Source organism: Nomascus leucogenys, chromosome 8, assembly GCF_006542625.1.
Source record: "Nomascus leucogenys isolate Asia chromosome 8, Asia_NLE_v1, whole genome shotgun sequence".
In the NCBI taxonomy this organism is placed as follows: Eukaryota; Metazoa; Chordata; class Mammalia; order Primates; family Hylobatidae; genus Nomascus; species Nomascus leucogenys.
The window spans coordinates 19,319,924-19,341,935 of record NC_044388.1 but is presented as its reverse complement, the minus strand read 5'-3'; the positions used below and the strand labels follow the sequence as shown (position 1 = coordinate 19,341,935).

The following is a 22,012-nucleotide window of genomic DNA, read 5'->3' as shown; positions in this document are numbered from 1 at the left end:
TAACATATCCATCCTTTGATAATTAATTATTACTTAGAGCCAGTAATATTTGGTTAATTTGGTGCCTGTTGGGTACTAGTACTGTGCTTAGTAGTTTAAGGGCCTTCATTGGATCTTTTCACTAACTCGAGAAAGATAGAGTGAAAGAGAAAGAGAGAGAGAGACACAACAGAGAAAGAGAGATGCTCAGGTTAGGTAATTTGCTTAGTCACTCGGCTGCAAGCAGCAGAGCTGGCATTTCAAACCAGGTCTGTCTCATTCCAGAATCCATACTCTTAACCACTGTCTATCAGAATTTTCAACCATGGAGCTACATTAGATTTGATTGTGAAGCTTTTTAAACATAGACACATTTAAATATACTGTTAATGAAAAAACTATTCTGACACTTATTGAAATGGCAAAAAGACTGTAATCAGGACTATTTTGATAGGTATCAACAATATTGCAATATGGGAGAGGCATTGGGCTCAACTCTGAAGTTTCTTTGCTGAAGCAAACTAGAGATTAATAGCCAATTAGCAGGATAGGGGCCTTGGTGGATGGAAAATTTCTAAGAGGAGTATTCAAAGGTTGGGGGTTGTATTCATCTGTTTAGTGTTGCCATAAAAGAATACCAGAAATGGAGTAATTTATAAAGAAAATAAGCTTATTTACCTCACGGTTTTGTAGGCTGAGAAGTTCAACAGCCTGGCTTCTGGCAAAAGCTATCGTGTTCCATCACAACACAGCAATGAAGGGGAAGTGGACAAGTACGAAGATGCGGAAACCTGAGGGGTGTCCTGGCATTATAACACCCACCTTTTGGGGAAATAATCCATTCCCACAAGAAACAATCCAGCCTAGAGAGCAAGAACGAACTCACTACTCCAGAGCAGTAGCAAGCTATTTTTGAGGGTGCTCCCCCATAATCCGAACATTTTCCACTAGGCCCCACCTCCCAACATCACCACTTTGGGGATCAAGTTTCAACATAAGTTTTGGAGGGGGCAAATATTCAAACCATAGCAGGGAGATTCCTGCTAAACTGACTTAAGATTCCCACTGGAGGCAGGCCAGGGTCATCAGAGATTGAGGGCAGGTGATGAGGAATTTGATCAGATACTGAGGGTGATCAGCTATCAAATGTGGGGGATTCTCAATAAACTGACTTTACCAGAATTCTTGCTAAAACTGGGTTTGGCAGGCTGAAGACAGAGCCATGAATGAGGCCTCACAAAAAAGAGGGCTCAAAAGAGCCTGTCTAAAGTTTGGTCAAGGAGATAATCTTTGTCAATACCAAGACCCACCCCACTCCCTTCTCTGGGAAGATAAGCGGCTAAAACATATCTATTGTTTCAGAACTATCTGGGTGAATTTGATGCCCACAGTACTGTTATTCACTTTTCTGCCTCCTGCTGATAACTGAGGAAACTAAGAGATTCTTTATCTTACTAACCTGTTTTCAGTGGTGCTGTGCTTCCTGCATGATGCACTCTTTTAGACCAGTGATTCTCACATCTGAGCATGCATTCGAATCACCTGGAGTGCTTGTTGAAGCATAGATTGGTGGATTCCATCACCAGCATTTCTGATTCAAGAGGTCAGGGTTTCTAACATGTTTCCAGGTGGTGCCAATGCCACTGGTACCACACAGAACCGTTGTTCAAGACCTTTCTTTCTGTTGTCTCTCTTCTCTCCCTCCCTCTTTTTGGAACAGTGTTTTGGCTGCTCTTAATTGGGGGCTTAATTAATCTCACATCTTGGAAGGTGGTATGAGGACTTCAAAGAAGGGTCCAAAGACTTCAAATGCTTCACAGCGAATATAAACAAGTAGTGGTAGGGGAGTCAGTGTGAATAACTTGAGAGAACTTAATGGGCTTATTTTAAGGACAAAGGGGCATGGCCACTGTGCCCTAACGCTCTATCCTGTGGCTCCACTTCTATCCCTGCCAAGAAACCAAAGGAACCACCCAGGTGAACCCACAATTTCTCTAGTGCTCAAGGGTTATGAACATCACTCTTCTGAGTTCCCACAACTCCCTTACACTATGGAGAGGTTTTGGGGGCTGCACAAATCTTCATTCTGCCTCTTCCCAAAGTTAACGATGCTCATTCTCACCCTCCCTCCCTGCATACTGGAGAATTATTCCTGGCTGGGAGGCTGGAGGTCAGGAGCATGTCTGTGCTCTCACAGCCCCGTGATTGCAGTAGGAAAAGCAGACCTCAAATACTGGCTTCTGGAGGTGGGATCTGAGACTTTTTGGAATTTGGAACTCGGGTGTGTTTCCCAGGTCAAAATCTATGACCCATGGTTGTTGCCATGGTAGAACACTGAAAATCAGGTTTGCCCTGGGAAACCAAGGATGATGGGGGCATGTGACCACACTGCTGCTGACAGCGGGCATGCAAATTGCCATCACATTAACAGGGAAGAGACCTCACCCCAGAAAATGCTCCCCAGAGCTCACATGCCCTTTTGTGACCAACCAGATTGCAAATATGACTGGAAGAGCGGGGACCATAATATAACCCCAGTTAATAAAAATTGCTGAATCTTCTTGTTGATGGTTTCTATAACATTAGAACAGGACAAAACTGGTGTGCTGGGTTCTAAGAGGAAATAGCTAGATTTTCAAATAGTCTCTTTCACAAACAGATTCACATTCCTATCTTGCATTTCAGAACATGGTTCTTAGAAGACAGGTGCAGACTAAAAACAGCTTACTCTCCAGGGATTTGTGTTACGCACTTCATCAGGCTCAAAAGAAAAAAGAGCTAGGAAGAAATACCATTTTGAATCATAGCTCCATGCCTCTAAGGAGAAGCTCACTCAAGTTTACTTTCATTTGGTTCACTGGGGTGGGAGTGGGGAACAAGATTTAACATTACTTGAATGTTAAATCTTTTACTTATCACCACTGAGAAAATGCTTTCTCTTTCAGCTCTACTCAGTCTTAATTTTGAACCACTTCAAATTGTATTAGTAACGATCCAACTGCAAGATGATGGGGGAAATTGACTAAGGAGTTAAACGAGGAAGTTTCTTGTTATGAAACAGTCACAGGTATGAGCAAATAAAGGGACCCTGCTAGCTTGCTGCTTTGTAAAAAAAAAATATACATATATATTTCAAAACTGCCAATTGACCTTTCTGCTTTCTATTTATACAGAGGAAATGCCACCAGCTATTTTGGGTGATGCAGAGATAAAGCCCACAAAGGAGAGTGCTGGAAGTTAATTATTTAATGTCTTTGGGGCTGAAATTGGAGCAAAGCCCTAGGTATATTATAAGAGTCCAGCCATCACACAGTGGGCTCAGAGTAAAGGAGGCTGACAAATTAAGCAGTAGCTCAACAGAGGGAAATATACCACATTCCTCTTTCAAGATGATGGGTTCACTAGCTAGTGTATCAGAAGGGAATGGGGCCAGGCCACTAAGGTGATAAACAGAAACAGGCAAAGAGAAGGAGAAGGTGTGGGGCTGGGGGAAGGAGAGAGGCACGGGTGGACACAGAGCAAAAAAATGTTTTAGGCCGGGCGCGGTGGCTCACGCCTGTAATCCCAGCACTTTGGGAGGCCGAGGCGGGCGGATCACGAGGTCAGGAGATCGAGACCATCCTGGCTAACATGGTGAAACCCCGTCTCTACTAAAAATACAAAAAAAAAATTAGCCGGGCGTGATGGCGGGCGCCTGTAGTCCCAGCTACTCAGGAGGCTGAGGCAGGAGAACGGCGTGAACCAGGAAGGCGGAGCTTGCAGTGAGCCGAGATTGCTTCACTGCACTCCAGCCTGGGCGACAGAGCAAGACTCTGTCTCTAAAAAAAAAAAAAAAAAAAAAAAAAGTTTTCAAGTACTTCTGCTACACCTGTGTAAGGAAAAAAACTGAACTTGATAGCAGATGACTTGGATTCCAGGCCTACTCTTACCATTTACTGTGTGATCTAAAGCAAGTAAGTGATTTCCTCTGAATCTGTTTCCTGCCTGTGTCTGAAGAATGCTGTAAAGAATAAATAATACAATAGGTTGAATCACATGAAATTGCCAGTGTGATTCAGCCTAATGTGCAGAAGTGCTTTAAATGCCATAAAATGTTCTCAACTTTGAGGAAAAAAATCATTAAATGTATTATCAAGCTGCCTCATCTTCCACCATTGGAGATTCATCCCTGAAGACTTCCTTAGGTTTCTAGGCTTCTATAATTACCATCCAAATGCACCCTGAAAGATAAACACTTTTAGCCATTTTCAGCTAGCACTTGACAAGAAATCAGCTGAGAGCCAGCTAAGAGCTGACAGAACCATGAGGAAGACAGCTCTGGAAGGCAAGTCAGTAGACTCTCCAGACCAGCCTTGCTTTCTTTCAGTGCCTCAACCCACTTCATGAATCTGAAACGCCATAGTGTTCATCATTGCCAGAAATCTTAGGATGCTCAAGTTTTCCTTAACTTTAGAAGAAAGTTCAGAAATTTGGTTCAACAAATATACATTATAAAATAATACACAAATATTCACTAGGAGTACCATAGTTATTAACATTTATACAGAATTGAAAACTTGACACCAATAAGAATATTTTCTTTTTTATTTCATTTGTTTATTTTTGAGACAGAGTCTCATTCTGTTGCCCAGGCTAAAGTGGAGTGGTGCGATCTTGGCTCACCACAACCTCCGCCTCCCGGGTTCAAGCGATTCACCTGCCTCAGCCTCCTGAGTAGCTGGGATTACAGGCACGTGCCACCACACCTGGCTATTATTTTTTGTACTTTTAGTAGAGCCAGGGTTTCACCATATTGGCCAGGCTGGTCTTGAACTCCTGACCTCAAGTGATCCGCCTGCCTCGGCCTCCCAAAGTGCTGGGATTACAGGCATGAGCCACTGCACCTGGCCCCAGTAGGAATATTTTCAAAGTAGATTTTTAGGTTTAGTTCAGGAGACAATCTTTCAACAGCTAGAAACATTCTTTTTTCTTCCCAAAATATTGTGGCTTTTCCCACTTTGATAGTTTGAATTTTTAGTCCCAATTTACCCCTCCCTAAACCCCTGACTATTGCCTTATAACTTTGTAGTTCTCAATATTTCCCCACTCCTTGACTCTGAGTTTGGCCATGGAACTTGTTTTGGCTGAGGAATGTACTAAGGGGCTAGAAACGTGTCGGTGCAGTTGGATATGTTCTCTTGCATCTCCCTCATCATCAGCCAGCCTGTCTATCATAGGAGGATGACAGAGACGGAACAGAGCCACCCCAGCCAACCCATAGAGTGACACAAAGTCATCTCAGCCACTGCAGAGCAAAGCAGAGCCACTCCAGGTGACGTACAAACTCCCAGGCAAGAGATACATATTTCTTGCTGCATGCTATTCAGGATTTGTGGTTGGTTATTATGTGGCATTATTATGTCAATAAGCTAACCAACATGTCTTCCTTCTCCTGACATCACTCTCTTTATTCCTCCTCCAACACTTTTTTTTTTTTTTAATCAAATCCTTGGGCTTTTTTTTTTCTTTCTGGCATTGATTTTTATAAATCTGGAGGAAGTTTGTCTCCAGTTAAATTATTCAGTGGCTTCTTAGAAAAAATATGGATACCCTTTTTCTATATGGCCCAGGTGAGCCACGAACTCTGACTTTCCTGGCCTTCAGCATATTTCAAGGTAATGTGGGATGACAGCATGGAGCCTACCTGGACTATCCCTTCTAATTCTATTCTTTGGATTTCAGCTCAACATGTGTTAAGCTCCCATTCTGTACCAGGCACTAAGTATAGGCACACAATTTTGAATGATATTTGTCACCAGACAAATAAAAGGGAGAAAAAGATCTTGCAGGCATGAGGAACACAAAGATGGAAGACACAGCCCTACAGGTTCTGGGAATCTGAAATCTTTTGGTGCTGGTGGAACACGAAATATGAGAGTGATAATGTCAGGTTTAGAGAGAAGGGGATGGTGGCCAGCCTCCAACATGACTTCCAGTGATTCTCACTTCTGGTATTCACGTCCTGTGTAGATCCTTCCCACACTGCCTCGGGGTGGCCTGTGTGACCAACAGAATAATGTAGAAGTGATGGTGTGTGACTTCTGAGACTAGATCATAAAACACACGGATTTCATCTGTATCACCCATACTGGAGCAAGCCAGCCACTATGTTGTAAGAACGTGTAGGCGGCCGGGCACGGTGGCTCACGCCTGTAATCTCACCACTTTGGGAGGCCGAGGCAGGTGGATCACGAGGTAAGGAGATCGAGACCATCCTGGCTAACACGATGAAACCCCGTCTCTACTAAAAATACAAAAAAAAATTAGCCGGGCGAGGTGGCGGGCGCCTGTAGTCCCAGCTACATGGGAGGCTGAGGCAGGAGAATGGCGTGAACCCCGGGGGGCGGAGCCTGCAGTGAGCCGAGATTGCGCCACTGCACTCCAGCCTGGGTGAAAGAGCGAGACTCCGTCTCAAAAGAAAAAAACAAACAAACAAAAAAAAGTGTAGGCAACCCTATGGAGAGATCTATGGGATAAAAAATTGGGGCATTTTGCCAACAGCCAGCACCACCTGGCCAGCTGTGTCAGTGAGCTATGCAAAGCATATTCTCCAGCCCTGGTCAAGCCTACATTTGACTACAGATCTGGCTGACATCTGGACTAAAACCTCATGAGAAACTCTGAGCTACAACCACCCCCTTTTAATTCCTGACCTACAGATACTGTGAAATAATGAATGTTTCTTGTGATGGTGTTAACACATTTTACAGTATGTTTCAGCAAAACATCACCAATACAGAAGGCAAAGCTCAGATATATGCTGTCACATTTGCTCTGCTGTGTCCTGTATTTAGGGGCAGCCACTGCAAAGTTATTGATGAACATGCAAAGTTATTGATATCATGGCACTAGGTGGAGAGCAGGTTTGAAAAGGGTGAGAGTGGAGGCAGGACAGAAAGGCAGGATGTTTGTCCAGGTGAGAAAAGATGAAGGCCTGACTTGCATCTGATGAAGTCAAGACATCCTGAGGGGAGATCATGAGAAAGAATTGAGGACTGACTAGATGGGTAGAGGAGTGATGGAGTGGTCTGTGAGGACTGGTAGTTTTACAGCACGGGTGACTGGGCAGGAGATAGGTCATTCACAGAGCTGGGGATACAGGAAGACACGCAGATTGGGTGGTGGGAAAAATACTGAGTTCATTCCTGGGTGTTTTGAGTTTGGGGTGCTTGTGGGGTATTCAGTTAAAGAGGTCTAGGCGGCCGGGCTCGGTGGCTCACGCCTGTAATTCCAGCACTTTGGGAGGCCGAGGTGGGCGGATCACGAGGTCAAGTGTTTGAGACCAACCTGGCCAACATGGTGAAACGCCATCTCTACTAAAATACAAAAAGTAGCCAGGCATGGCAGCGGGCGCCTGTAATCCCAGCTGCTGGGGAGGGCAAGGCAGGAGAATTGCTTGAACCTGGGAGATGGAGGTTGCAGTGAGCCAAGATCACGCCACTGCACTCCAGCCTGGGCGAGAGAGCAAGACTCTGCCTCAATAAATAAATAAATAAAAATAAACAAATACATAAATAAAAGGTCTAGGCATGGAGCTTCAGGTGTCTGAAAAATTCTGTCCTGATAGTGTGAAATAGATCTACTTAATGAACTCCAGATGACAGAGCAGTGGATAGTTTTGATGCTATACCTGCAAATAACCAAAAACAGTGTTAGCTTCTAGAAAATGCACCTCCTTTAAGGCTCCTGAATGGGATTTTAGGTTATGTGAATGCTTAATAATAATAATAATAATAAGCAACAGTATCTAGCACTTTCAGGAAGTAATTGGGTAAAATTACAGCCTCTAGCTCATAGCTCTCTGCTGGTGGCATCTCCTCCCCACTCCCACCATGGTATAATCTTCTAAATTAGTAGTTCTCAACCTTGGCTCTGCATTCAAAGCACCTGGAAAACTTCATGAGGATTAAGTGGAATGGCTTAAAAATAACTGTCAGATGACAGATGTTTGCTGTCATTTTCTTCCTGCCTAAAAAGTGAGACTACACTCTTACCTCTCTCCCTCTCCTGAACCAAAGGGGATCCTCTCATTGAAAGAGTTTTGTACAATGCAAAACTTTATTCAAATATATGTATCTCCAAAAGATAACTCTTTTAAGAAACATAGCAACAATACTATCACATCTCAATTATCCATAATTCCTGTATATAAAATATCCAATCAGTATTCTCATGTCCCTCACTATTTGAATTTGTTTGTTCAAATTCGAATAAAGCCCAGTTGCTTCAATTGATATGTCTCCTCAATCTCTTTTAATGTATAGAGTCTACTACCATGTTTCTTTTTCCCTTGTAATTCATTTATTAATGAAACCAGGTCATTTTTCTTGTAAACTTTCTTCAGTCTAGGATTTACTGATTGCATCCTTGTGTGTTTTAAAAACAAACTTTTTAAAAAGTTTTACATTTGCAGGCCAGGTGCAGTGGCTCACGCCTGTAATCCTAATATTTTAGGAAGTGCAGGTGGCAAGATAGCTCGAGGTCAGGAGTTGGAGACCAGCTTGGGCAATATACTGAGATCTCCTCTATATATTTTTTAAAGTTTTTTACATTTACAGGAAAAGCGTGGAGATAGTACCTAGAGTTCCCATTACTCCACCTAACTTACTCTATAATTAACATCTTACATTATTATGGAACATTTCTTGTAATAATGAACCAATTTTGATACATTATCATTAGACAAAGTCTATGCCTTATTCAGATTTATCTAATCCATTGAGTCATGTCATGTGTCCTTAGGCTAGTCTTTGTTGTGAGAGTTTCTCAGACTTTCATTGTATTTCATGATTGCTATCGACTGAATATTTTTATTCCCCCTAAATTCATATGTTGAAATCCTAACTCCCAATTTACTGGCATTTGGAAGTAGGGGCTTTGGGAGGTGATTAGGTCAAGAGGGCAGGGGCCTCACAAATTAGATTAGTGACTTTATAAAAGAGGTGTGTACATATCTACAAATATTTCCCTATATAAACATATGTAGCTATATTAAGTTAAACATGAGTTAATACTGATGTCTCCAACTCAAATCCACTATTACATGGATCATTCTAGTCTCTTCCTGATATTTTAAAAAGGGGCACCTTTATATTTCTTATAATTGATATTTAGGTTGAGATTCAACTTCAATTTTGTGCAAGAAAAATTAATAGGAGGTGATGTATTCTTCCACCATGAAGTGCACAGTAACTGGCTGCCTTTTCATGATTTTAGCAACCATTGATGATCATTCCCTAGGATCCATTAATTCTTTAAAGTTTAAAAAAATTGTAAAATTTTGATTGGCTCCTTCTTCTTTGATTAGCTAGAATAGTTATAAAATTTCCTCTCATCAACTATTTAGTAGCCCTGAGGAAGAGCCCATATAAAAAAGGCAGGATGGGCTGGGCGCTGTGGCTCACACCTGTAATCCCAGCACTTTGGGAGGCCAAGGTGGACAGATTACATGAGGTCAGGAGTTCAATACCAACCTGGCCAACATGGCGAAACCCTGTCTCTACTCAAAATACAAAAATTAGCTGGGCGTGGTGGTGGGCACCTGTAAGCCCAGCTACTCAGGGAGGCTGAGGCATGAGAATCGCTTGAACCTGGGAGGCAGAGGTTGCAGTGAGCCAAGATTGCACCACTGCACTCCAGCCTGGGTGACAGAGCAAGACTCCATCTCAAATAAATAAATAAATAAATAAATAAATTTAAATGCTTAATTCTTTTCCTCATTATTTTAAAAATGAATTGGTTCCTTAGCATCCCCCCAGACTTACCACAGAGCTATTTTTGATTCTGCGTACCATTATGAACTTGAAGCAGCTTTTTAGGTACATTGCTCAGCCCTCTGCCTCCAGCCTTGAGTCCTGGGCATTCTACCTCAGGATAATGAATGGGGGATGGTTGGCGAGGGTGGGGAGGTAGGGCAGAGGCAGAGAGGGATTTGAAAGGGATGGCAAGGTTGGGGGTTCTTATGGGCTTCCATTTTCTTCATCCAGAAAAAGCTCTGGTCTCCAAAGCATTAATTCCTGTATAGCTGTTGCCTTGATTTTTATGGATTTTCATGTTGCCTTGTAAATAGTTGAGTCCATCTTTAAAAGTCTCTTCAAGCAACCAGGAAAGAAACAACAGCCTGAAGATCTGGAAAGGGCATGTTTAACCCTAAATCCTTAAAAGTAGCTAATCCATTGATCTACTTTTCGTACCAGTACCATGCTGTTTTGGTTACTGTAGCCTTGTGGTATAGTTTGAAGTCAGGTAGCGTGATGCCTCCAGCTTTGTTCTTTTGGCTTAGGATTGACTTGGCGACGCGGGCTCTTTTTTGGTTCCATATGAACATTAAAGTAGTTTTTTCTAATTCTGTGAAGAAAGTCATTGGTAGCTTGATGGGGATGGCTTTGAATCTATAAATTACCTTGGGCAGTATGGCCATTTTCAAGGTATTGATTCTTCCTACCCATGAACATGGAATGTTCTTCCATTTGTTTGTATCCTCTTTTATTTCATTGAGCAGTGGTTTGTAGTTCTCTTTGAAGAGGCCCTTCACGTCCCTTGTAAGTTGGATTCCTAGGTATTTTATTCTCTTTGAAGCAACTGTGAATGAGAGTTCACTCATGATTTGGCTCTCTGTTTGTCTGTTATTGGTGTATAAGAATGCTTGTGATTTTTGTAAATTGATTTTGTATCCTGAGACTTTGCTGAAGTTGCTTATCAGCTTAAGGAGATTTTGGGCTGAGACAATGGGGTTTTCTAGATATACAATCATGTCATCTGCAAACAGGGACAATTTGACTTCCTCTTTTCCTAACTGAATACCCTTTATTTCCTTCTCCTGCCTAATTGCCCTGGCCAGAACTTCCAACACTATATTGAATAGGAGTGGGGAGAGAGGGCATCCCTGTCTTCTGCCAGTTTTCAAAGGGAATGCTTCCAGTTTTTTCCCATTCAGTATGATATTGGCTGTGGGTTTGTCATAGATAGCTCTTATTATTTTGAGATGCATCCCACCAATACCTAATTTATTGAGGGTTTTTAGCATGAAGGGTTGTTGAATTTTGTCAAAGGCCTTTTCTGCATCTATTGAGATAATCATGTGGTTTTTGTCTTTGGTTCTGTTTTGCAACCTACTCATCTGACAAAGGGCTAATATCCAGAATCTACAATGAACTCAAACAAATTTACAAGAAAAAAACAAACAACCCCATTAAAAAGTGGGCAAAGGATGTGAACAGACACTTCTCAAAAGAAGACATTTATGCAGCCAAAAAATGCATGAAAAAATGCTCATCATCACTGGCCATCACAGAAATGCAAATCAAAACCACAATGAGATACCATCTCACACCAGTTAGAATGGCCATCATTAAAAAGTCAGGAAACAACAGGTGCTGGAGAGGATGTGGAGAAATAGGAACACTTTTACACTGTTGGTGGGACTGTAAACTAGTTCAACCATTGTGGAAGTCAGTGTGGCGATTCCTCAGGGATCTAGAACTAGAAATACCATTTGACCCAGCCATCTCATTACTGGGTATATACCCAAAGGACTATAAATCATGCTGCTATAAAGACACATGCACACGTATGTTTATTGCGGCACTATTCACAATAGCAAAGACTTGGAACCAACCCAAATGTCCAACAACGATAGACTGGATTAAGAAAATGTGGCACATATACACCATGGAATACTATGCAGCCATAAAAAATGATGAGTTCATGTCCTTTGTAGGGACATGGATGAAACTGGAAATCATCATTCTCAGTAAACTATCGCAAGGACAAAAAACCAAACACTGCATGTTCTCAATCATAGGTGGGAATTGAACAACGAGAACTCATGGACACAGGAAGGGGAACATCACACTCCGGGGACTGTTGTGGGGTGGGGGGAGGGGGGAGGGAGAGCATTAGGAGATATACCTAATGCTAAATGATGAGTTAATGGGTGCAGCACACCAATATGGCACATGTATACATATGTAACAAACTGGCACGTTGTGCACATGTACCCTAAAACGTAAAGTATAATAATAAAAAAAATTAAAATATGCATATCCTTTAAAAAAAAAAGTAGCTAATCTAGGAGAGAAGGTCACCTTTGAAATACTGGGGAGAGAGGTAGATCACCTCTTCTCCACCTTGGCTATTAGTTACCTGAAACATCTTTGAAAAGCCACATATGTCCCTGTATTACCTCCGCAGATTCTGATTCAGTTGCTCTGGTTAGAACCCTGAAATTGGCAGTTGCTATCAGCTTTTACAGCAAGGTGAGTGTAACATTAAGCCAGGGCCATTTCCAAGTCCCCAGAATGATAGCAGGCCAAAATGGATTGTGTCACACCTACAGCTTTACCACCTTGATCTGCCCATCTGATGTCAGTATTTGGCATCTCAAACCTGCAACTCAGAAGACTAAGCTAGGAAAAATGATGCCTGTTTTCATCCCTGCTTGAAACACTGGGGCCTTGATGAGTGTGGCTCAGTTCCAACTCCTGGGTCTTTAACATAACACATAGCAGTGTGCCCCAACCCTCGACTCCAAGAATGGATACATTTACTTTCTGCCTGGCACTGTTCTAAGTGCTTTACATATCTCAACATCCCTAATAGGTTGGTATCATCTCCACTTAACAGATGAGCTACTGGGATCTAAGAGAGTTAAGTGGCTTGTTAAAGTAACAAGCCTGTTTCTGGGTGCGTCCGGACTCTTTCCCACCACATGCTGTCACTTACAGGCTTTGACTTTATGCCCAGCCCCTCTCAAGCAGCTGCCTCCTGCTTTCTATTGCATAATCAGTATTGACACCTGGTGTAGGGGCGCTCTGCAGGGTAGGGAAGGCCTGGCCTGGAGTGAGGGATCCTGCGTCTCAGCATCAGGCCCTGAGTAGGCTCTTGCCCTTGTGGTAGGGTAACCCACCCTCCTTCACAGCTCAGAGGTCTGAGGGTGTTTGAGGGAAAGACTAGAAAGCCTAGGAGGCTTCTTCTACCTCTCACCCCTCCTCACTCCCGCTCCTGCCACAGGATTTCACTCACAGCTCCTTCCACCCCACACTTACCCTGAAAATCTCACTGCCCTGTGACTTCTCCATGTGCCACTTCCTGTGCGTCAGACCCCCACGATCAGCTGCCCACTGCCTATGGCCACCCCAATTCCTGACTAGAACTACACTTATCACTGCTCACCCTTCTCCTACTCTCCCCCTCTCAGAAAATGACACCACATCCAGGAAACTCGGAACCACCACTAGCCCAGGGCTCCCTCTTCCCCATTCACTCAGTTACCAAGTCCCCTCAGTTTCACCACTCAAGATAGTTGTTAGACCATGGCGCCTCTCCATCCCCATTTCCTTAGGATAGGCCTTGGTGTCTGAGGCCAACCCTGCCTCATTTCCTCCTAACCCCCACCCAGGCCTTGTGCTTTGTGTACCACCACACCTAACCAAACGTAGTTATTACTTCTTTGGCTCCCAGCACTCAAGCCCCAGCTCTTCCTTACCTGCTGGGACACTCCAGCTGACTCCAGATTGTGACGTAGGCGTATGTACCAGCCTTGCTCCAGGTTCAGGGCGCTGCCACACCTTCAGCCCCGCCCCGCCGCAAGTCTCATTTCCTCCTAACCCCAACCCAGGCCTTGTGCTTTGTATACCACTGAACCCAACCAAAGCTAGTTCCCTGACTTGTTCTTTTGGTTCCCAGGAGCCTTTAGGTACCCGCCTTGCTCCAGGTTTAGGGCGAGGCCACACCTCCAGCCCCGCCCCACCGCAGGCCCAACCCAGAGGCTGCTTTCGGTTTCCCTAGGGTTCTTGGGACCTGGACTTCAACCCGGTCTGCAAGCCCCGCCCTGATTAGCTGCCTCCCGCGACAGTCGCGGCGCCCCGCCCTAAGGCGCCTAGGTTCCTCCCCTTATCCCTGCAGGGATTGGGCCTTGCGGCACCGCCCAGGCTCGGATTGGTCCGAGGTGAGACCCGCCCCTCTGCCCACTTGGGCCTTCGGGACAGCAGAGGTGCAGTGTCCGGCCATGGCCGGAGCCCGCAGGCTGGAGCTGGGCGAAGCCCTGGCGCTGGGGTCAGGCTGGCGTCATGCGTGCCACGCTCTCCTCTACGCGCCGGACCCTGGGATGCTCTTCGGCCGCATCCCGCTGCGCTACGCCATACTGGTGAGAAGGGGGCGCGCCCGGCCACTTTCTGCCTGAGCCCCGCACCCTCTGGGGGTCTCCTCTGGGGCGCCCCTGCCAATCCCCGCTTCCCCCTCCTGCAGATGCAGATGCGCTTCGATGGACGCCTGGGCTTCCCTGGCGGATTCGTGGACACGCAGGACAGAAGCCTAGAGGACGGGCTGAACCGCGAGCTGCGCGAGGAGCTGGGCGAAGCGGCTGCCGCTTTCCGCGTGGAGCGCACTGACTACCGCAGCTCCCACGTCGGGTCAGGGCCACGCGTTGTTGCCCACTTCTATGCCAAGCGTCTGACGCTCGAGCAGCTGTTGGCTGTGGAGGCTGGCGCAACACGCGCCAAGGACCACGGGCTGGAGGTGGGACCAGCCTGGCACTCTGTCCCTTTCCCAATTTCCTCTTCTCCCAAAGCTTTCTCTCCCCCAAGAAAGCATCCCAGGAGAAAAGTCTTTGCCCCTCTGACCTTGCCCTCTCCCCAGTTTTCTTGGTGGAGTTGGGATCGTGGTCATCTATACTTTGAATTAGTACTGCCAACCTGGGCTTTCTGTAAAGGTCTTTCCCACCCTTTACCAGGAGAGATCCTTTCTAGAACACACTCATCCATGTCTCTCTGCTGTTCCCTATTGACAGTGTGATAGATTATCACATTATCTATGTGTGGCAACCTAGGTTTTGGGGTTTGCTTTTCTTGTGTAGGAGATGTGGCCCTGATAGTTCGGGCAGGGCTAGTAGATAGATTGTGTATGAAGGTGGTTCTCAAAATTTGGCAGGTAGCAGAATCATCGGGGCGTCTTATTAAAATAACGATTTCTCTCAGCATTCCTGCATTGGTGGCGGGGCGGGGGGAGAGGAAACCTGAGAATTTGCAGTTTTCAAAAGTTCCCAAATAAGGCTGATGCGAATAATCTGAGGACCACATTTTGACAACCACTGGTGAAAGGGTATGAATACATCTTTGAGGCAGGAGCCACTAGAGATTTAGAAGCAGATATGGGAAAGATTAATTGATACAGCTGGATAATATGTTTTGGGTCATTTTCCTGCAGAAGGTTGGGCCACTAGGCTTTAGTGAGGTGTGAGCCTTGGGCCTGGTTCTGCTGGAGTATTAAGGGGTGAGGCCTGATCTGCTGGAGAGAGGATGGAGTTAAGGGAATGAGCCACCTGGGGCCCCAGTGTTTCCTGTCTCCTTCCTTTTACAGGTGCTGGGCCTGGTGCGAGTGCCCCTGTATACCCTGCGGGATGGTGTGGGAGGCCTGCCTACCTTCCTGGAGAATTCCTTTATTGGCTCTGCCCGGGATCAGTTACTTGAAGCTCTCCAGGACTTGGGACTGCTGCAGTCTGGCTCTATTTCAGGCCTTAAGATTCCAGCTCATCACTAGAGGCAGCCCTCCATGGACCCATGAAAACTGAGATGAGGACCTTGGTACTAGGGAGGGAGGGAAGGACGTGGGAATGTTTTCTTATTGGACCTGAGAGATGATACATGATACCAGATTAAAAGAAGGAGAAGTGTGTACCATATGTTTTGAGCAGAGGACCCTCCAACTTATGGCATCAGGGGCAAAAAGTCACAGCTCATCCCAGGCATCCTGGCAGGTTCTCAGAGCCTGCCTCCTCCCTGTTTATATGCGTACAGCCTGGTAACCACCAGGCATGCAAATATACAATCTGTAACAACACACAGCCTGACACCTTCCCCTGGTCATGTCCAGTTTAACCTTGAAGTGGCATTTGTCACCATACCCTGGTCCCTGATTGCAAGGAGCTTCTGAAGCAAGGGTGAGTCCTTCCCACACTCCTCCATGGCTGCCCTCCAGGGTCTAGCCTAGCCTATTTGTTAGGGAGGATAGAGAAGCAGAGCACCCCCTGTGCTTCCTGAAAATAGACTTGCTCTTGTCTTGAGTGGTGACCAAAGCAGTTGGCTCTTAAAAGGTGGGAGAGCAGCCCAACCAATCCCCAATCCTTTTCTTCTGAAACTGAGCAGGAGGGGTAAGGAAGTGGCTAGGTCTCCTTGGACTGAGCATGGACATGAGACCTGTGAGGACTGGTGTCTCTCCTCTAGAACTTTCATCTTTGGGATGCCTGAGACTCTGAGACTATCAGAAGGGAATTGACCCACCCCAGTCTAGCACCACCCTGCCTCCACTTCATCTACATAAAGGTGGTATGAAAACATAGACTGGAGGAGGTAATCCATGGAGAGAGAAAAAGAAGAGGGCTCAGGACAAGGCCCTGAGGAAGCCCAACCCTAAAAGTTTGGGCAGAGGGAACCAGGCATGTTAAAGAAGACAGAAAGTGGACTATGCGGAGTGCTTATGAGGGTTTCACTAAAACAGAGGCAGAACTGTCCATTGAATTCAGTAACATGAAGTGTTTGATGACTATGATGGCAGCAGTTTCAGGAAGGGTGGTGTGGAAGGCAGGCTGTAGTTGAGTGAATGGAAAGTTGGGGAGTAGAACATGTGAGAAGTTGGCCCTAAAGGAGCTCAGGTTAATAACAGAGAGCTATGGAGTCAAGGCATGTTTAAGATGGGAGGTAGAGCATGCCAATGTTGATGGCAACAGTCAAGATGGTGTGATGAGAGAGATGGGAGGAGCACAAAGAGACGGATCCCTGAAGGAGCAGAGCCCATGAGAAAGGAGGAGGGATGGGACCTTTGTAGGAAGAGACACAGCCCTGCAGCCTCATAGGGCTCAATAAAACAGAAAGGGGCAAGTATAGAAGATTAGGATGACTAAATTAATGGGGAAATGATGAAGGAGTTTGAATCTCTTCTTTGTGAAATGAAGTGAGACTATCAGCTAGATGTGGGTGGAGCATGTTCTCAGAAGGTATGAAGTAGATGTTTTCCTAGGTGTTGGAAAACAGGTTGATTAAGGAAACAGCAGAAGGGCAGGGCAAGGCTGAGCTCTGAGATGGTCAGTTTAGAGTAGGATGCTGGGCACTCAGATGTGTGTGTGTTGAGTGGGGCTCTGCACGCACCTGTCTTCCCCTCATCAGGATTCAGGAGCTGGGATGGGGACACTTACTGCAGTGTTGGGGTTTTGCCAGGGAAGTAAAAGGAGTTGAGAGAAAGACGGGTCAGTTCAGAAGACATACACAGGAGAAATTGTAGTGATGAAATGTGCAGTCTAAGGTTTAATCTGACCAAGAAACTGGAATTGAAAACAGGAGGTGACTAAGGAGGGATTAGGAAATTAGAGGTCTTGACAAGACAGAAACTCCAGCATGGTGAGGGGTTGGGCAGGGAGGTATATTTGAGCCAGACAGGAGTGCTTTGGAAATTGAGAGGTGGAGCAATCTCAGGTAAAGGCAAAATAGAGGGTATGACCTGGGGTTGCTGGCCAGAGGAAGGGAGGAGCCTCAAGAAGTGAAATCTAGGGTTGGCGAGGCTGAAGGGCAGCATGAGCCTCCACGTGAGTGCTAAAGCAAGAAACCAACAGATGTTGAGGAGGATGGTGTGACCTAGGAGTCAGCATCCTTGGTGAACAAGAGGAGTGGCCACAAGGCCAGTGGCACCTGCCAGAGGAGAAAGCAGGCATGACAGGATAGCATCTCCCAGGTGAGAGCCTTTTGAGGAAGGGAGGGTGGGCAGTGGTCTGGAAGCTCAATGCAGAGCAATGTGGTTCCCACTGGCAGCCCTTGGTCTTAGAAGAATGGGAATACCCAGTGGGGGAGCAGCTGTATAATGAGGTAGACTCCTAGAGGTTAATTATCCTCTCCTAATCTCACCCTGACCCTTTTGTCAAACATTATCTAGATTAAACCTCAGTATAGGCAGGCTGCAGGAAATGGACATTCCAGTGGCCCCCCGGGGTCCCAGCCTGTAGCAGCTTCATCTGTGCTTTGTGCACTTGGCTCTCAGTCATCTCTGCAAGGGACCCTGACGCCTGGGAGATCAGAGTCACTGACCCTTTATGGCACTGCTAACAGATCCCTTCCCTCAGGTAATTCTGGATCCAGAACTCATTATGGGATGTAATCCAGGTCAACATTAATACCACTTGGAAGGTTCCGCACTGTCTCACTCTGCTTGAGTATCCCACTGATCAGTCTCTCAGTGCTTGCCTACTGGGCAGCTCATCTGTCCACTTATTTGTATTAAATTTGCTTTTTATTTAGGTCTCTGGAGATAGTTCTGTGGGGAAGAGCCCATGACTTTCCTGTATGATCCCTTGAACATACTCTCCAAGTCAGTAGATTACTTCTCAGACAGCCTTCATAAAAGTGTTTCACTGTACTGGGGTTTGTGTTCATCTCACTCACATAGACAGTCTCTGGGTAGGCAGATGGGGGGTGATACAAGCTCACACTCTGTGTCTCCTCCTGTTAGCCATTCCCACCCTGCTGATGTTTAAGGAAAGCCAGGGATGATGACCCACTTAAGCTTTCCTTGGCCTTGTTAAGTCCAATCATCTGGGGCAGGAAGAAGAGAAATGCTCATTGCAATCTTTGACCCCCACTAACTGCTGTGGTGACTTTTACCCAAGCCCTTGACCTCCTTTTCCTTATCTGAAATGTTGCTGTGATTCCTGTGGTGAGATTAGATGAGGCAGCACTTGGGCTAAGCTTGCAGAGATGCATTGAGTGGTATGAAAGGACAGGATGCCATGTACTTTCCTGCTTCACAGCACATTTTGTTTCTTGCAAGGTGAGTGGCCCAGCCGCCTCTCCACAAACATGTGTTTCTGCCTTTCTCGGCATAATCAGCAAGATGTTCCCACTTCTCAGCATTGCACTTTTCTGCTGGTGCAGAATAAAAACACTTTGAGCCCCACCCTGTCCTGAGACAAAGTCCTCTGTGGTCACCTGGCATATGGCAAAGCTGCTGCTTTGGGCTGGAACATTTGAGGCAACAGTGACTTCCTCCTTTCCTAGTTACCAGAATCCTTGGAGCCGGGAGCCGGCCAGTGAAACAGACAAGGGGAGGGGAAGAGGAGGGAAGGCATGTTTCCTATATGAGTTTCAGTTTATTGCACAGAAATGTTTTTGAAACCTTTATCTCTAATAGAATCATGAATGGGTGTCAGATAGTCAAAACTAGAGGAAAAAGTTTAGTCTGTAAACAAATCATTGGATGGCATCAGAATTTGGGCCAAAGTAAAAGATGCTGGACCTTGGCCCTTATCAGAAAAGTACAGAAGAGCCAGGTAGGGGGTTTTATTTATAACATGTTCAATTCTGAGGAAGAGGAGTATGGGCAGGGCAGAGGATAAAGGAAAAATGGGAAACCCCCATGGACTTAAGGCCCCCACAAAGAAAAACCATGTGCCTTCTCCCCACTTCCCTTCTGGCTTGGGCAAATGAGGCAGTTCATGCTCCCTTTAGGGGTAGAGGCAGTCTACAGGGGCCAGCTGGGCAGAGATGAAATCTTGCAAAGGAACCTTTCTTACACTCGAAAAGCAAGAATAGCAAAGGGACTTTGGGAAGGACATAAAACAAGAAAAGGAAGCTCCTCACTAGCAGCTCCCAGATGGAGGGAGTTTGTGTGTCTAGCATTTTCACCAAAGTGCTGCTCATCCTGATGCACAGATGCAAATTGGAGCTGCTGCCTGTGCCCTCACCATGGGCATGTACCCACCACAGGCATTCCCAGGTGATGCAGGGGCAGAGGATTCCCTCTTTCCACTCACGATAACAACCCCTGGATGGGGTTTTCAACAAGTACAGAAAGCTGGACTCAGCCAAGACCCTCACCCACAGTCCCAGTCCTCCCACCTTCTTCAGGTCTCTAGAAGACAGAACTGATGGGTTTACAACATCCTGTTATCCAGCACTAGTCCTAGGTTGTGGATGTAGGGAAAGGCCAGGTAAACAAGAAAGGGAGAACAGGTGAATGACTCCAATTGTTTGAAACCAAAAGAGCAGAACTGCCCCTAATTAATTTAACAGCAAGTAACATAGGTCTGTTCCAGAAATACTACAAAATAGAAGAGGATGTGAGCACCAGATGCACGTGATAAAGACCATGCTCTGGAAGATTCATTCCAAGGAGTAGAAGTGGTATTTACTCAGCGCATTTAAGGAGAGCAAGGACTCTGAAATGAGGTGAGAGAAAAGATAAGACATGCAGGGAACAGCTGGCAACACCAAGAAAGAATTTAAGGAGAGGGATCTCTCTGCTAGAGAACTTAACATTACCCTAGAAACAGCAAGAGCATCATCATCTCCAGGAAAATGTGCTTCTGATGTGGAGACCAGGCTTAAGAAAATCCCCTAGAACCCAGAGAAAAAGTGCAAAACAAGGAAAATGGCCAAAGAGAATATAATAGATATAGAGATCAGACGATGAGAATCCAGAGTCTTGTTAAGTGATAGAAGGAAAATACTAACAGAACACATGTAACAGGAATAACATTTTAGAGGAAACAAGAAGAAAACTTCCCTAAACTCAAGATACTACACCAGAAGTGGGCAGTACTCACTATGTTCAGGGGAACAAAAAGATAAAAACTAAAAAGCATCAGAATGTTTTTTGTGTGAAGGAAATTTGTAAGGTAGGAGAATTAGGTCACTTACTACAGCACAAATTGCATGTCTATCTAAATTGACATTTAAGTGCAAAAGCATGGATATTACTCATGTAGTTTTACTGGAAAACCATGCAGATGTTTTTCAGGAATGTACAGAATGAATCAAAGTAAATAACTGATTGACAAGAAAACTGTAGGAAATTTGCGAGCTGGCTATAAGGCAGTGGCTTCTATTATGTACAATTTTAGTGCTAAGTACTGTGTTAATGATGGCTATCAAACAATATGTTAACATCTGAAAGGAAATATGTATATTGTGAGCATAATAAATAATTATTTTATAAAGAATAACAATAAATCATTTGATTTTATGCTAGTTCCCAGGTTCTCATTTATTTTAGTAAAAGTGAGTAGCGAGGAGGGAGAAAGAAGCATAAAAATGTGATTCTGCTCAGGAAATTAGCAGGATTTGGTTTCTGAAAATGGTAAGACTCGTGAAATTTTACTATTTCAAAGTACATACCAAAACAATACGATTCTGGCTGAATATGAAAAGATGAGAAAGAATGCCAGGGAATTACAGGAAAAAAGTAAGAGATCATCATAATATTAATATCAAAGGCACTAGAATTCTTTAATTGATCAAGAGATTATCCACAATAATCACATAATCAACAATTTCAGATTATATACAGCAAAGTCTATTAGAAATTAATAAAATAGTATTAATTAAGAGAGTGCTAACATACTTTCATCAATGTTGACAGTTAAAATGTCAGGTGTAAGTATGCCTATGTAGTATCGAAAAAGAATAAAAAGGAAGATGCTGATGACAATTAACATTTTAGGGATGCCTACTGTGTGGCAGACACTATTCTAAGCTCTTTTCATGTATTAACATATTGAGTCCTTAGAACAATCTTATGATGCAGGGATAGTATTGTCTTCATACTTGAAATAGACTCAGCACAAAAGTCAAAAATATAATGAATGTACTTTGCTTAAATATTGAGCTCTGTAACTTCAAGCAGTGAATATAATTTTAAAGGGTCAGGAAACATTTAGCAAAGTAGTCATTTATTGGACCTTATAAAACCTCAGTAGACCGAGCACAGTGGCTCATGCCACTGAGGCATATGGATCACCTGAGGTCAGTAGTTCGAGACCAGCCTGGCCACCATGGTGAAACCCCGTCTTTACTAAAAATACAAAAAAAAAACAAAAAACAAACAAAACTAGCCGGGTATAGTGGTGCATACCTGTAATCTCAGCTACTCAGGAGGCTGAGGCAGGAGAATTGCTTAAACCTGGGAGGCGAAGGTTACAGTGATCCGATATCATGCTACTGCACCCCAGCCTGGG

The 22,012-nt window shown here is 44.8% G+C and overlaps 1 protein-coding gene across 2 annotated transcripts; it reads left to right on the top strand.

The window, feature by feature from the left end:
• The first annotated feature begins 12,049 nt into the window (after positions 1-12,049).
• Positions 12,050-21,021, top strand: NUDT16 (nudix hydrolase 16). 2 transcript variants are annotated; one of them, XM_012508461.2, is made up of 3 exons: positions 12,060-14,164; positions 14,266-14,535; positions 15,376-21,021. In XM_012508461.2, the coding sequence occupies exons 1-3, from the start codon at positions 14,027-14,029 to the stop codon at positions 15,553-15,555; spliced, it is 588 nt and encodes a 195-aa protein (XP_012363915.2). In that variant the 5' UTR covers positions 12,060-14,026; the 3' UTR covers positions 15,556-21,021. The 2 variants fall into 2 exon arrangements, with proteins under 2 accessions (XP_030672693.1, XP_012363915.2); XM_030816833.1 differs by lacking the exon at positions 15,376-21,021 and having other exon boundaries at positions 12,050-14,164; positions 14,266-15,224.
• Positions 21,022-22,012: the final 991 nt, after the last annotated feature.